This window comes from Lissotriton vulgaris, chromosome 10 (genome assembly GCF_964263255.1).
Source record: "Lissotriton vulgaris chromosome 10, aLisVul1.2, whole genome shotgun sequence".
In the NCBI taxonomy this organism is placed as follows: Eukaryota; Metazoa; Chordata; class Amphibia; order Caudata; family Salamandridae; genus Lissotriton; species Lissotriton vulgaris.
Window position 1 is genome coordinate 333,131,235 of NC_141698.1, and position 15,426 is coordinate 333,146,660.

General features: G+C 44.1%; 1 protein-coding gene across 2 annotated transcripts in view; it reads right to left on the minus strand.

Annotated features, from left to right (window-relative positions):
* Positions 1-4,030: 4,030 nt before the first annotated feature.
* GUK1 (guanylate kinase 1) overlaps positions 4,031-15,426 on the minus strand; it is a 199,188-nt gene continuing 187,792 nt past the window's right edge. Inside the window, exon 8 of one of the 2 annotated variants that reach the window (XM_086941108.1) lies at positions 4,031-4,196. In XM_086941108.1, coding sequence (XP_086797234.1) covers positions 4,152-4,196 — 45 coding nt within the window. In that variant the 3' untranslated portion in view covers positions 4,031-4,151. The remainder of the gene's footprint in view (positions 4,197-15,426) is intronic. The other variant, XM_086941111.1, reaches the window with a different exon arrangement.

Sequence of the window (15,426 nt, forward strand, 5' to 3'; positions counted from 1 at the left end):
TATGGAAACATTTATGAAATTGTATTGATCTATAATAATTAAATTAAGATTTTTCTTGTGAGAATGTACAAAGACAGAATTTGTTATTGTCAGATTAACAAAAAAGATCGAGTCACTTATGGTGTTCTCAGCTGATTTGACTCCTGAAGTTCTTGCTGTCAAAATAAAATCACAGGATGCAGTAAAATCAGCAAGAACAATTTTAAGAAGCACCCTGAAAGATTTAGATTTTGGACTTAATTAAAGTTTTGTGATGCCCCAGAGCTCTGCAAATCATGGGAGTCAACAAGAATGCCTGATGTTGTCCTAACATTTCCAACATAGTTATTTAATATCAGCAAAGCAAAACTGTTACAAACTCAAGTTCTTGAGTTCGGAACAGAAGCCGACCACATTGATGATGGCTTTGAAGATATAAGCAAAGACATAGCAGACAATTCCATGAACCGACAGGCTTATGTTGTAGAATTGTACTGTCTTTTCCAACCAATGTTTTATTAATTGCATCACGGCAAAAAGAAAAGTCCACTACACATGATGATTGCCCACTCAATCTATGAAAAGTGCAAAAGTAGAGAGCTAAGCACTTCAAAGAAGAGGATTGGTGTATTAACAAGTTATAATGACATAGTATGGACCATGAACTTGTTAGCAGCTCATGCTGTAAAATCTTGTGAATCCGACAGCATACCACGTCCAAGTCACTTTACCAGAAAAGGAATTACAATTGCTGCTCTTGATAATTTTGATTTTGAAGACAGCTCTTCTTTGTCTGGAACATCCAGCAAAAAATTATACTGGCATGGTGCTTTTTAAAGACTGTACCAATGAAGTAGCTGCTGTGTCAAGCTTCAAACTTATAACCAAACTGCCTAGCCAACGTGTGCACAATCACTACAAGCCATCAACACGTCCCAGTCAACCAGGAAGTGTCAAAGTGACTGAGGACATGGATCTTCTACCTGATGCTTCGGTCCACAAAGCTGATTTAACTGAATTTATCATATCGCTTATTCGGTGCGGAGTGAAGGATGAAGAAAAGCCAGTTCCTCCATGGGCTGGAATTCATGTTCTGATGTCCCATAATACCGTCCCACTGAAGGTGGTTGGGCGTTTACCAGTAGCACCATCTCCAATCAAACTACGCAACAGTATACACAGCTCTAAAACATTTCCAAAATGTGCATGTTCAGTTTGAAAACCAGCCAATCCTGCCAGCTTTCTGAGATGAAGGTGTTTTCCGTATTGTAGCTGACATTTTTGTATGAGCAATCCAGTACAATTTAATGATCTTTATCCAATGATGAGCATTTTCCACATGACAAATGTTGTGTTGCAGTGTGCAGGAAGTTCTCTCAGTGGATGTGACATAGACGCTGCACTGATGGAGTCTGAAATCTTTGGAAGTAAAACTGTCCAGTTAGTATTGAGCGGAACCCATTATGTTTGTTCATTACAAGGTATGCTCCACATATCTGAGGCTATTGAAACATTGCATTGGAATGCTTTCTGGAACTAGAAGGACAAATTAAGTTTTGCATATCTTATTTCAGACGTGAACAGAGCAGAGGGTGCACTTAATTCAAAAGACATAATGTCAAACCAGGAAATGTTGACTTTGTCAAAGAATGTGAAGAAAAATCTGAACTTTGCAAGCACTGGGGAAATGTTTTACACATGATAGCTCTGTTGAAAAACTTGGTACATGCTGATCGGGATGGTGATTGGGAGCTGCACATGAAGACTGTGGAGTCACTGTTTGCTGTGTTTTGCTAATTTGATTGCATAAACTACCCAAGATATGGGTACCAGTATTTAGAAAGAGCGAAGAAGTCAGAGGTGTAAAAACAATCCCTCTACAAAGACATTTTGCGGTGATACAGAGCGAAGGTTCAATGCTGTAGCTCCAGATATGGAACTGGAACAGATTATGCAAAGATCACAAAAAAGCTAGATGGGATTTGTTGGTCAGACATGTAAAAGTGAATAAGTTGCTCAATGGCAGTTAGTTTACCATGTAGTCTATTCTTCTAGCAGTGTTTTCAGAGAGATGACAAATTAAAAATTAAGGGACCATCATGAAACTGTTCCTCACCACAAACTTGTGGGAAAGAGAGGGGGACGCTTTAAGAAACAAGTTGACGGCCTACTTAATTTACTATAGCAGCAAGGAAACCCCTTTGAATTGAGTAAGCCTGTGCGACTATACAACTTTGTGACCAAACAATATCTGGATAATGACAAAGACACTTCTACTAGATGTCCTGAAACATGGATCGAAACAATATGCAGAACTGAAGCAGGAGAGACTTGCATTGAAAGAGAGAAAGCGGTTTGACAATCACTAAAGCTAAACTACCACGCTTTAATTGGCATAGTAAGAGCTTCGTCCAATCAGCCACTATAAAACAGGTTACAAAAAAACAACTTTCTCAAGCACAGAGAGGCGAATGTAGCACAAGAAAGGGGTGAATTTATCAAAGACATTCTGTTGCATGATTTTATTCCAATAAATGCATTATTTGAAAAAGATGCTGCAACCAAACAAGTAAAGCACAAACTCATACAAGAGCTCAAAAAAAACTTTTACCTGAAGAATTTCAATTTGTGAAGGTGTCCTCATTGAAAACTGCGGTTGTTGTGGACTATGGCACAATTGCGAATGGTCAAGATTCCATCTATGCAAAAATTCGGAGAGGTTGGTCACTGTTCTTTTGATATCAAAGTCAGTGTGCATCTTGCAAGAACTGCACATTGCCTTTGACAGTTATCTTGAACTATCTGTCAGAGAATGTGAGACTCAGGCTGTCTACAAGATGAACAAATGACCTTGCTTGCATCAAAAATGTGACACCTTTACCTGTGCATCTTGATAAATTGTGGTCATCAATATGGAACAAGATGAAGTTGGATATGTTAACTTGCCAACACATTGTTGATGGTTCATTGAACATTGAATTTCTAATTATTGCAAGAGGAATGATTGTCAATGAGGGGTTGATGCCTGCAGAGATCTATTCAAATGCTACTGGCCATATTGTTCAGGAACTTAACAGCAAATTGGAGGAAGCTGACCTTCGTGTTGTGCCACCCTGAGCGGGATGTTCGAAATAGTTCAAATTGAGTAACTGACTGTCAAATGACACAGGTATTATTATTGGGCTACTTAAGGTTTGTTGCAATGCCCATAAGCAAGGATTGTCAGTTATGGTATGTTATGGAACAGGTGAGAAAAGATGCTTAATCCCGATTCATATTCTGTACATGAAACTTGACCCCGAGATGCCCAGTGTTCTTATCAATAATAAACAACAAAAGATGCACGTGCTGCCAATCAATTACCTGCCTTCTTTTGGCTAAACATCAGAGTTGAAACAAATGTTTATTTTGACCAAAAAGTGTTGTTTATTTATTTTATTTTCATTAGACTCATTTAGTCATTTTTACCTCAAAGGAATTAAATTTTTACCAAGTTCATTTTTTAAGACCTTATGTACAACATAAACAACAAATAGCATATATTCAAATATATATTTTTACAAAAATAAAAACATTGGAAAAAGTTAAACACCACACTATATACACAATATATACAGACACATCGACAAGAAACAATGTGAATTATTTCAACAATGTAATCAATTGGATTACAGTAAAGCCCAAAAACATTTGTATTTTTTAAGAACCGTTTGATGTTTTTCACAGTTTTAGATAATCTTTTTAGGCTTATAGAGTCTACGCGTTTCGAACTCAAACGAATTAATGAGTTCTCATCAGGACCGAGGTCTCTCAGTTTAGGTAGAAACCAGAAGACGTATAGGTATGTCCGGGAAGTCAACCATATGGTGCAGGTGACTGAATCCCACGAATGTGTGCGATGACTGCCTGTCGGGTGAAGTAAATCTGTGAAGACAGTAGGTGCGGTGAGTGCTCCCGGCGGTGGAGGGGCGTGGACAGGAGTGTATACTCGGCGGATCTGGGCTCGCCTTCACAACAGAAAATGAATCTGTATCTCCGGGATTATAGCCCGCGCTCCATTCAATCGCGGCAGTGCGATGCGGTTATCCGTGGTTTCTGCTTCGGCGTCCTCGCTGTGTACTACTTCCTGGTCCGCAAAGGATCCAGTGTTCTTATCAAGGCACATAATGGCACTATGAGCAAAACTGGAACAAAGCTTGGAGCTTTAACTGCTGAACCTGTGAATTTTCAAAAAGAATTTGATGAGACAGAAGAATGTGACTTTAAAGATGTAGATCAATCCTCTAGTGACCTTCCACAACATCATAGTCTGTGCGTAGACACATTAAAAAAGGGTTTACTTAATCAGGTGTGTAAATGTTTTGGATCATGCCTATTTAGTTAAAGATCAGTGTGAATTTGGTTGGAAGGATATTGATGGAGTGCTAAAACCTACAAGGTTTCTATAAGCCTCTACCCACAGAACTTACACATACACGTACAAAAACTGTACTACAAGATGATGTCCCTATCGATATGCTCTTCTCAAATGTTCAACACTTCGCAAATGTATCACGAGTGATTGCCGAAACAAAGTGAACTATGAAAATGTGTCTAACAGGAGCAATGAACATTATGTTTTTTTCATATTTAGATCCTAAACATTGCTTGGTGTACACATAAAAGGATTAAAAACCATTATTTTTTTCATTCACATAGATGTCTCTTCTTCCTCTATTATAGCCACCATTTTTGAAAAAGTCAGAAGGGTTGCGCGGAGGAGCTATTTTCTGTCCCTATAAGACTACCTGACCCCCCAAATCAATGTTTTGACACAAAAAATGAAGTATATAGATCTCCTGGTTTCTGAAATATTACATCACTGCAACACATCTGACATTTTAAAAAATGTCGTCCAGAAAAATTCAGCCCAGATCAGCAATGTCTATCCAAGCTAAATTACTTTCCTAATGATCCAAAAATGAAAATCTAAAATCAAAATCAAAAATGAAAATCTCTGGACAACAATTGTTTACGGAGTTATATCAGGGGGCAGAGATTAATATCAGACAACCAGAATCTTCTTGCAAATTCCGTAAAAAGGTCCAGGGGTGTATAGAGGGCATGGAAAACTGTTCGTAATCCAAACAGAATTAAGTATAATCAAACCGGGAGGCCAGTCTTATGTGGTTATCGAGGTTCACATGTATAACCAGTGTAAGGCTTGTAAGCACAGCAAACAAATCTTCCAATACTGCATTCCACCTAATGATGTAAAACCTATTTCAAAATATATTACATGCAATACAGATCATGTTGTGCATGTTCCGAAGTATCCATGAAGCAAAATGTATGTGGTGAGCAATACACACACTTCTAAGAAGAGAATTCTGGAGCACTTGGTCCGATACAGAATGTTGGTTTACATTACAGTCTTGCAATTCATTTCAGGGACATACACAAAAGGAATCAGAATTTGCTTTCATTTTTCCGTCTTTGTGATGGAAAGTGGTGGGAACCAGGAACTTATTTGAAGAAGGTTAGAAATACTTAAATTCTACTTTTACAGTTTAAAGTCACCATTGAACTCCATATCGAAGAAGAATTGAAAAGGCATCTGGCCCTTTATTGAGCCGGTTCTTTGAGTTCTTTTTTTTTTTTAAAACCTTTATTTTGATAAAAGCAATACAATTGCAGGCCTACAACCACAGGGGCCGGCCGTTGCTAAAACGAAACGGAAAAACCAAGATTGCATCGTTACACAGCTATTTAGCCAACAACCCGAGGGTCCTGCAGCAATTCCGCATATTATTCTGACAAGTTCTGTGGTGGTAAGCAGGATAAATTAAAGGTTTCACATTTTACTGTATATAAATAACAATGAAAAATAAACTAAAATAACTAGCGAGGCAAAAGAAACTAAATGGTGGGTGTCTGTCCCAGGGGGGGAAAGCCGAATCGGAAAATGATATGTGCAATGTATAGAGATGAAATCTCGGGAAGGGGGGGCCGGGAGCGGGTGGACACAGCATCAGCAGAAGTATGTGCCAAACAAGGAATGTGCGGTTACGGGGACAGAGGTATTTCAGGGACGTCCGCCAGAGGAGGAGTACAAATCTCCCCTCGGTATAGGTTCCATTGGTTCCATATTCTCCCCCACTTCTTGGGTATACCACGAGCGATGTACACAGTTTTTTCCCTAAACATGCACCAGTCCATGTTTTCTTTCCAGGCTGAAATCAGAGGTGCTCTTTGGGATCCCCATAGTTGAGGTATGTCCCTTTTAGCTACCATATTACCAAGGGTAGCCCATTGCGTCTGTGCCACGTTATAATCGTTAGGTTCCCATACATTCAGTAAACAGCGTCTGGCCTCCGGCAACAGCGAAACTCCCGTAACTTCTTCCATGACGGCATGCACACGATTCCAAAACACCACAACATCCGGGCATTCCCATATGATATGAAGGAAGGTAGCAATCAAACCACATCCGCGCTTGCACAACCCATTCACAGAAAAACCCATACGCAGCAGCCGTGGACCCGTGATATAGATACGGTGCAGGATTTTTAATTGCACCAGCCGGAGACGGGCCGGAATCGCGACCTCTTTAGGAGAAGATATCGTAGCCTGCCAATCTTCATCGTCCAACTCCAGTCCATCGCCAGTCCAAGCACCCCGAAGCTGCGAAAGCAAATCCGAGGGATCGTTAATATGTTTTTTATATATTAGGGAGATAGTGCTATCCGGGACGTGTCCATCAAGCACTCTATCCTCGAGAGGGGAAGACTCCGGGATAACGGTCCCGGCCGGGAAAACCGAACCAAGCGCATGACGGATCTGTATGTAACGAAAATGCTCCTTATCACTGAGCGCGTATTCAGATTTAAGCTCGTCAAAAGTCTTGACCCTGATCTTGACCCAAAAATCCCCGACCCTGCTGATACCAATGAGGTCCCACTTCTCGAAGCCTTTCGTGGTCAAAAGACTGCCCAATCTCTCCAAAGCATAGAGCGGAGTCGCTCTAGTCAATATGTCCGACCACCCTATAGCTGCGTTTGCAATGCACCACACCCGTACCGCGACCCCCCGGTGGGCCCAGTCAATTTCCTCCCAGTTGATCTGGAATATAGCGCTCTATCATAGGTCCCTCCCAGCAGCTGCCATTTGTCCATTTCAAATGCAGGATTAGGAACGGGGCCGTACATTGTATGATTAATTGCACTTAATTGGGATGCCCAGTAGTAACATTTAATGTCAGGCAACGCGATGCCCCCATCGTACCATGGCAAAGTCAGCTTCGCTAGGGCAATGTGAGGACGCCCCCCCATATCAACTTCCTCTGCAGGCTCTCAATCTCGCGGAAGTAACTGGCAGGCACAAGATCAAGCGTATTTTGGACGGCATACAGGAATCGGGGAAGAGACATCATCTTGAAAAGAGCCGCCCTCCCGACCGGGGACAGCGGTAGGCCGCACCACGCCGTCACGTCAGATTTGAGCCGAAGAAGCGGGGGAAGCAGGTTCCGTTCATACCGAGTTGCAGGGTCCAGTGATATGAAGATCCCCAAATACTTAAAACCAGTGTGTGAAATCGGTATCGGGCAGACACGCGGCAAGGGGGGTACTTCTCCGGTGAGTGAATAAATACAAGATTTAGCCCAATTAATCACCAGACCAGAGTTCTTCCCGAACGAGCTAAGTACATCAAACAGTACCCCCAGTGACTTCCGAGGGGAAGTAAGATATAGCAGGATGTCGTCTGCTTATTGCGATATGCGGTCTTCGAAGTCAGGGGACCACCTAATGCCTGTAAGCGACGGTTCCCACCGCAGCCAAGCAGCAAGGGGTTCTAAGGCAAGCACGAAGAGCAATGGAGATAGAGGGCACCCTTGTTGCGTACCCCTCCCAAGAACAAAGGATCCCTAGACCCTGCCGTTAACCACCACCTGAGCCAACGGTTCCTCATATAGGAGTTTAACCCAACCGATGAACCCGGGGCCAAAACCCAATTTCACGAGGGCCGCCCATAAATATGGCCATTCCACCGTATCGAAGGCCATCGTGGCATCCAAGGAGACCAAGATGGTCTGCTCGCACAGTGACTCCGCTCTCGCCAAGACGCCATGAAGACGACGCAGGTTGAGCGAGGTGTTGCAGTGGAGAATAAACCCGGACTGATCCGGGTGTATCAGGTCACCGATCACCTTAATCAGCCGGTTTGCCAGAAGTTTTGCCAAGATCTTAGGTTCGGTGTTCAAGAGTGATATCGGTCTATACGAAGTACATAGGTCCCGGGGTTTCCCTTCTTTATGAATAACAACAATGGACGCCAGTCTCTGATCTCGGGGAAGGGATCCGACATCTCGCGATTCTAGAAACATCTGACGAAGGTGTGGCGCCATTTTGTCGGGACACAACTTATACAGTTCGATGGGGATGCCATTCGGGCCCGTTGCTTTATCCGAGCGAATGGAGCGGATAGCAAGGGCTTTTTCATTGTTGGAAAATTCCGCCTCCATAAGCTCTTTGTCCGAATCAGACAAGCTGGGCAGTTAGATATCTCTAAGTAACAAGTGCGAGTCCTCCCCCGGTGTGTCTGAGACCAGCGCATACACCTTTTGGAAGTGGTGTGCGAAACCCTCCACTAGCTCAACAGGGTCCACAACCCGCACTCCATCCGCTCTCTCAATAACAGGCACAACACGATTCAGTCTTTCCCTTTTATCCAACCAGGCGATCAATTTCCCCGCTTTATCTCCAACATCATACAGACGCCCCTGCTGCTCACAACTCATAGCCTTGGCCGCATCAGTCACCAATGCTCTACAATCAAACTGTTTAAGGGGTAAAACGTGCAACCCCTCCTGTGTAACACCAGATAGCAGCTCTTCTTCCAAGCCAGTAATTTCAGTCTCCAGTCGCACAACCTCCTCATTTTTACTTTTCTTTTGCGCTAGCAATCAATGACAGGGTTTGGCCACGGATTACAGTCTTGAAGGCCTCCCATAATAAAATGGAGGAAGACACTGACCCAACATGGTCAGCAAAATAATGGTCCATAGACTGTACCACACCAGCCCTAGTTTTGGGTTTGCGAAGGTGCCAGGGATTAATCGGAGCAACTCGACCCTCCGCTCCCAGCTGTATATCAATAGAGAGCCAAAGTGGGGAGTGGTATGAGATACCCCTGGCTAGGTGTCTAATTTCTCTCACCGAAACGGCCTGCATGCCGGTACCAGGACATAATCAAGCCTAGAAAGACTCCCGTGTGCGCCCGAATGAAAAGTGTATTGTGCCTGTCCGGGGTGCAGCAGCCTCCAACAGTCCACCAGATCCAGTGTCTCCAGGAAGTTACCCAGCCAAGAATGTGATCTCGCAAGATCCCCGGGGGGGCTGCGGTCCACCCTACCACAGACAACAGAATTAAAGTCACCACTCACTACCAAAATACCTTCGGGGAGCCCCAACACCACTTTTTCCAAATCAGAAAACGTTGTAGTTTGTAAACCTGGCAGGACATAAACAGAGAGTATGGAGATAGTCTTCCCCGCCCACCTGCCCGTAATGGCTGCATATCGTCCCCCATCGTCGAGTATAGTATCGTCTATTTCCAGGGGGAGGGAGTTCCTGACTAAAACGCCAGCCCCCCTCGACCTAGTAGTGAATCCAGAGTGCGCTACCAGACGATAGCCTCGCCTATTCATTGCATGGCATGTGTTCCCTATCAAATGCGTTTACTGTAACAACACTACATCAGGGGAAAGACGTTTCAAATACTGCAATACTATCCCCCACTTTATCCTGTCTCCCAGACTGTTAACATTCCAACTTAGCACCCTCAACCCCCTACCCCATCCCAAAAATGAAAACAGATCCCCCCATAACGAGACAGACACCAAAGTCAAAATATGCAGTAGTACATAGCCTCGAAACAAACGAATGTGAAACAAAGTCCCCCCACCACCCCCAAAGAAATTCCCCAAACACCCCCCCACCCTGCACCCCTGCGTTAGATTAAAAAGCCACCCCAACTTGCAGTGTGCCTGTCGCCCAAGTGTGAAACTAATCTACAAAAAGAGAAAAAAAACCCAGAAGGAGGAAGAGTCCCGATTCCCCACCGCCTCTGGGTATTTACCAATATACATACAAACACAGAAAGTCATTGAACCACTGCTGCAATGTCTATAGAGCACGCATGCCTGGCAGCACTCACTCTTCCTGCTCCGATGGGCCACCGTCAGCGCCCCCCGATTGTTCCGAGTGATTTCGATGCGTTGGTAGAGTATCAAGCCAGTCACTGACGACCTCGGGTCGGTCAAAGAAGAGCGCACGTTCCTTATATTCAATGCGTAGTCGGGCAGGGAAGAGCATAGCATATTTCAAGCCCATGTCCCTAAGTCGCCGTTTCACCCCCATGAAACCCATCCGCTGTTTTTGTACAGTCTGTGTGAAATACGGGTAGAAACCGATGGTCACATTCTCGAATTTTGTGGGGCCGTTGGCCCGCGATGCCTGCAGGATAGCGTCCCTGTCCCTAAAATTGAAAATCCTGGCTATGATGGGCCGTGGAGGGGCGCCCGGTTTAGGTTTCCCACCTGGGACTCTGTGAGCGCGCTCCACTGCAAAAAAGTTACTGAGGCCCTTGGGGCCAGATGGTTCAGTATTAGGTCTTCTACAAGGAGATCCGTCGTTAATTTAGTGGGCTTCTCCGGAACCCCAATGATACGCACATTGTTGCGCCTAGCCCGACTTTCGAAGTCATCCAGCCGACGGGCGAACAAGTCATTAGAGGACCGCAGATTACGAACTTCTGTCTGGAGATCGGACACGTCGGTCGTGAGACTGGCGGTCTTAATATCTAGAGTATTGACCCGCTCGTTGGTCTTCGCCAAATCAGTCCTGATCAAGTTGACATCGATAGCTACCGTGTCAATCTTTGAAGCCAATGTTTCATACTGCTGGCCCATGGATGTCTTCATGCTTGCAATGGCGCCCATGACATCTCGCAATGTCAGTTCTTCAGTCGCAGGGGAGCCATCCCCGGTCTTGTCCAGAGCTTTACCAACACCACTGGGGGACCCTTTTGGACGGGTGTAGCGGTCCATAATGTTGGATTGGGTGGCACCCCCTCGGTGCGTAACCTTGGTGGTCCGCTTCTCGCTGTCTGGCTTGCTCGCCATATTGAGCGACGCGTCCCGGAGTGGCCTTTGGGACCTGGTTTGAATGGCTCCTCACAAAGCTGACTTGTAGAGTCCAGAGACGAGGGGCAGAGGTCAAGCGTTCGACCGGTGGTGGACCATGGGCCAGCAAAGTCAAACGGCAGCAGGTTACGATAGACGAAGACCAAAAACGAAACCGAAAGTACTTCAGGGGCACTGGTCGACTTTCACTGGCCGTTGTTGTTCAATTGCCACCTGGGTATCTCGGGGACTCAGGTCCCGGGCTGCTCATCTGTGTAGGCCGCAAAGTTTCGAAGTGGAGTAAGTCCAGTTCCCGGCAGCCAAATCGATTTCTGAAAAGAGCTTCTATGTCAGCAGGGTGATATCCATAAAGACCCGTCGTCTGTATCCGGATCTGTGACAGGATAGATGCGGGAGGCGGCGAGGGTCTCGGGAGCCCTGTGCTCATGCGACCATCTTGGACGCGCGCTAAGCTCCTCCCCCCTTCTTTGAGGTTTTTATTAGGAATCCACTTGTAAGAACTTATTCACAGAATACTCTGGTTAATCATTATTTCATATCTAAACCCTCACGCGGGTTTGATGTTATGAGTGAAACAGAGATGGAGTGATTTTGTTGGATACTATCTTCCTCACCTTACTTAACACCCGCTACATGATTGCCCACTTGGTCATGTGTTTATAGATTGTGCCTCTTTCTGAAAGTATAAAATTGAATGCTTACGTTATCAATAGTAATCACTGCATATTTTCCACATTAGTCATTTATTGGTATTTATATACGTGTATGTGCATAAATGCCCATTGGCGCTCTATCTAAGGTAGTCATTATTCTTATTCTGGGGAACTTACATATGGACTTACACTATTTTTATAATCATCCCTGAGAATTTCCAATAAGGATGAGAGCTGAATACAAATAGACATTTTGGTTGCTGTAGACGAGGAGACTATATTCATGCTGTTGCTCAGTGCTCTACTACCTGACACGATGGTTCACAAATTTTGGCATTCTAATTTAAAACATTAAGATATGGCCCACTGCAAAACTATGGAAGGATACAGCACCTCTGAACCTAGCAGAATGGCGGTCAGCATGTATTAGTGTGCAAAACAAGAAGCATTTATATATGTCATGAGAGACTGACCACACACTTCAGAAGGTTTGAAGGAAGTGGTGGAAGTACAATGGCTTGTTATAATAATTGCAATGTGTCAAATGCATGTAGGAATATGGAGAGAAAAAAAACGATGGTCCTGTGTGCTCCAACTTGTTTTCTTTTTAAAATCAATAAATTGTTCGTTATAAAAAAATTATATGGCCTCCAGTGGCGTCGATTTCAGGTTCAATTTTCTGATCATAAAACCTTTAGTTCACAATGTTTACTGAAGTTTTGAATCCAATAATATGTCGTCAATAACTTTCATTTATGCACCCTCATTGCAAGAGTATGTGTTTTCTGTTGCACAGACAGATTTTTCATACAAATATATAGCATTTTAGATACAATAATCATAAGTGGGAGACATTATGAGGTTCTAACTAAAGTCAATTAAAAACAACAACAGTACTAGGGCCCATAAAGGGAATTTAGGAATTCCTTAGTAGGAGTACATCAGAGGTCCAAAACATGTGACAAATGTTTTTTTCTTTATATGCCTAATGACTGCCAGCCTAGATATAAAAGCCTGCATTAACATTAAGGCAATGATTAATAGCATTTGCTCATGCAGAATATGTAAATTTTAGCAATGCTAAGTAGCGTGCATTCTTGCAGAGGAAAACACATTTTGTGCATTATAATGCTAAGAAAAACCTTCATTTTGAAAATGATAAATCTAACAGTCATATAACATGTATTTCCATATACAAGTGCATTTTCTATGATACATTTTTCTAGTGAAAGTGATCCAGACTGGAGATAAGCCTCTTGGCCAAGTATCCATACTATGCGTGTTCTGAAAATTCTCAACATGCTAAATTCTAGCTGAGCTTCTTAGACCTTCCTCATGTTTTATAGCCTGTCTTGGTAGGCTATACAGGCAATTTAAGACCTGCTCCAGCGTTTAAAGACCCCCAGCTCAAGGCGAGGGATTTTAATAATAGAGTTGGCTTTTAACAGCTGGTATAGCCCGCTATGGTGGGCAATGAGGCTATTACAGTATTCTGCTCCATGACAATAGAATGTCTCAATTAAAAAAATAAAAGGGCTAATGGAGACTAAGTTGATTGCCGCGGATCTAAAGCCTTTGTTTCACTGTTGCTGTGATTAATCAACGGTTAAAACAGCAATAGCTGTGAAAGAAGGGTGAAGTCAGCCTGTAATTTTCCCTGGGCTTGGCTAAGCGGTTTTTCCTCGTTCAACTGACCCAGGGAGACCCAGAAGTTGAGCAGAATCCCCCCATCCCTCCTTCCAAGACTACAGTAACACTGTGAGCTACAACAGGAGGTAGAGGGGAATGATGCTCTTTTGTGCCCCATTGCACAACCTCTGCTTTCGCTTTCCCTTGCCCAATCCATCTTTTTTGGAGAAGCAGGGGAAAGAGAGAGGCAGAGGTTGTGTATCAGGACTTTGTATTGCCGAGAGTACCTTACCTATACCATGGATAGCTCAACCTTGCAATGCTCTAATACAGTTTGTTGCGAAGTGAAAGCAAACTATAAATATTTTGCAAGTTGCAGACTGAGATGGTACTGGCCTTCTTTGCTTTATAAAACAGGACATCCATAGGATGAAGACACGGAATAAGTAAAAGCCATATTGGCAAACCTTCATTATTTTTTCAAATGAGTGTCCAAGTAAATGAGGGGTGTTGTGTTGTTGTGTGGAAGGCTTTGTCAACAAATATCCCTGTTTCAATGTAGCAAGTCGATGGCCATCAGACACAAGAGAGGGGGAGTCAGTGCAAATTGACTCTGTGGCTCCTCAACAGACTGACCAGAGGGAGCAATTGGTGTGAAAGTGCTGAGATGGAGAAAAGGCACTTTAATTCAGTGAGCACTATGAGCAGAAAGGAGAGCAGTCTAGAGAAAAAGCAAGTTCCTTATTTCCCAAGTGAGAGGCTTTTTTTTAAGATCTGCCATAGACCTCGGCAGTTGAGCTCGTCTGGAGGATGGTGTAAGGGCTGAGAAATAGAAACCACTAACTCTAATATCCCTTTGGGTAAATATAACCAAATCAGCAAGGAGGGAAAACAAAACGTCATGTTCATTTATCTATTTCAGAAACATTTTCTTACTTTTTTTTTAGGTGCTGGGGGCGTGTTTTCAGAGAGCATCCCAAACACACTATCAGAGATTAGAGGCCTTTGTTACACACTTCTGTTCTTGCAATCACCCATTAATTAGATTTATTTATTTATTTATTTATTTAGCAATTTGTATAGCGCCTGGTGACCCGAGGGCATCCCCGCGCTGTTAACATTGAGTCCTACTGAGGGGGAGAGAGGTGAAGGGTTTATTTAGGGAACAAAAGGGTTTTAAGTTTTTTCCTGAATGTCAGGTGGTTGGGCTCCAGTCTGAGGGAGCGTGGGAGAGAGTTCCAACCAGCGGACGCTTTGACAGAGAAGCGTCGGCCTCCAGTACGTGTTCTCTTGAATTTAGGGATGTTGGCCAGGTGCTCGTTCTCAGACCGTAGGGCCCTTGGTGCAATGTAGGGGGTGACCAGACCGCTGAGAATCGCAGGTCCCGATCCGTTGATTAGTTTATGGGCCGTGCACATGGCCTTAAACTCCACCCTTTGGCGGACTGGCAGCCAGTGCAGCGCCTTAATGGAGGTACACTCATGATTAGGCGAGCTGCAGCGTTCTGGGTTCTTTGCAGTCTAGCTAAGGTGGCTTCCGGTGCACCTAGGTAGACCAAATTGCTGTAGTCTAGCCGTGACAATATGAGGCCCTGTACTAGTAGTTTCCTGGACACGGGCGGTAGGAGGGGGAGAATTTTACGAATAGTTCGCAGAAGCCCAAGACAGGTTCCGGCGGTTTTGGCCGCTTGGGTCTTCATTGAGAGGTCGGGTTCTAGCCAGACTCCGAGGGTCTTGATTTCGTGTTTCGGGGTGGGGATTTCCCCGAACACGTCTGGCCATATTGCCGGGGGGATGGTAGCCCATTGTTTGCCCATGAGCATCACCTCGGTTTTGGAACCGTTGAGTTTCAATGACGATTCACACATCCACCCGTGAATTTCGGTGAGACAGTTTGGTAATTTGTCTGGGTGGTCGTCAAGTTGGGAGAGGGAGACGACCAATTGTGTGTCGTCAGCGTAACTCACGATTTTTATCCCGAATG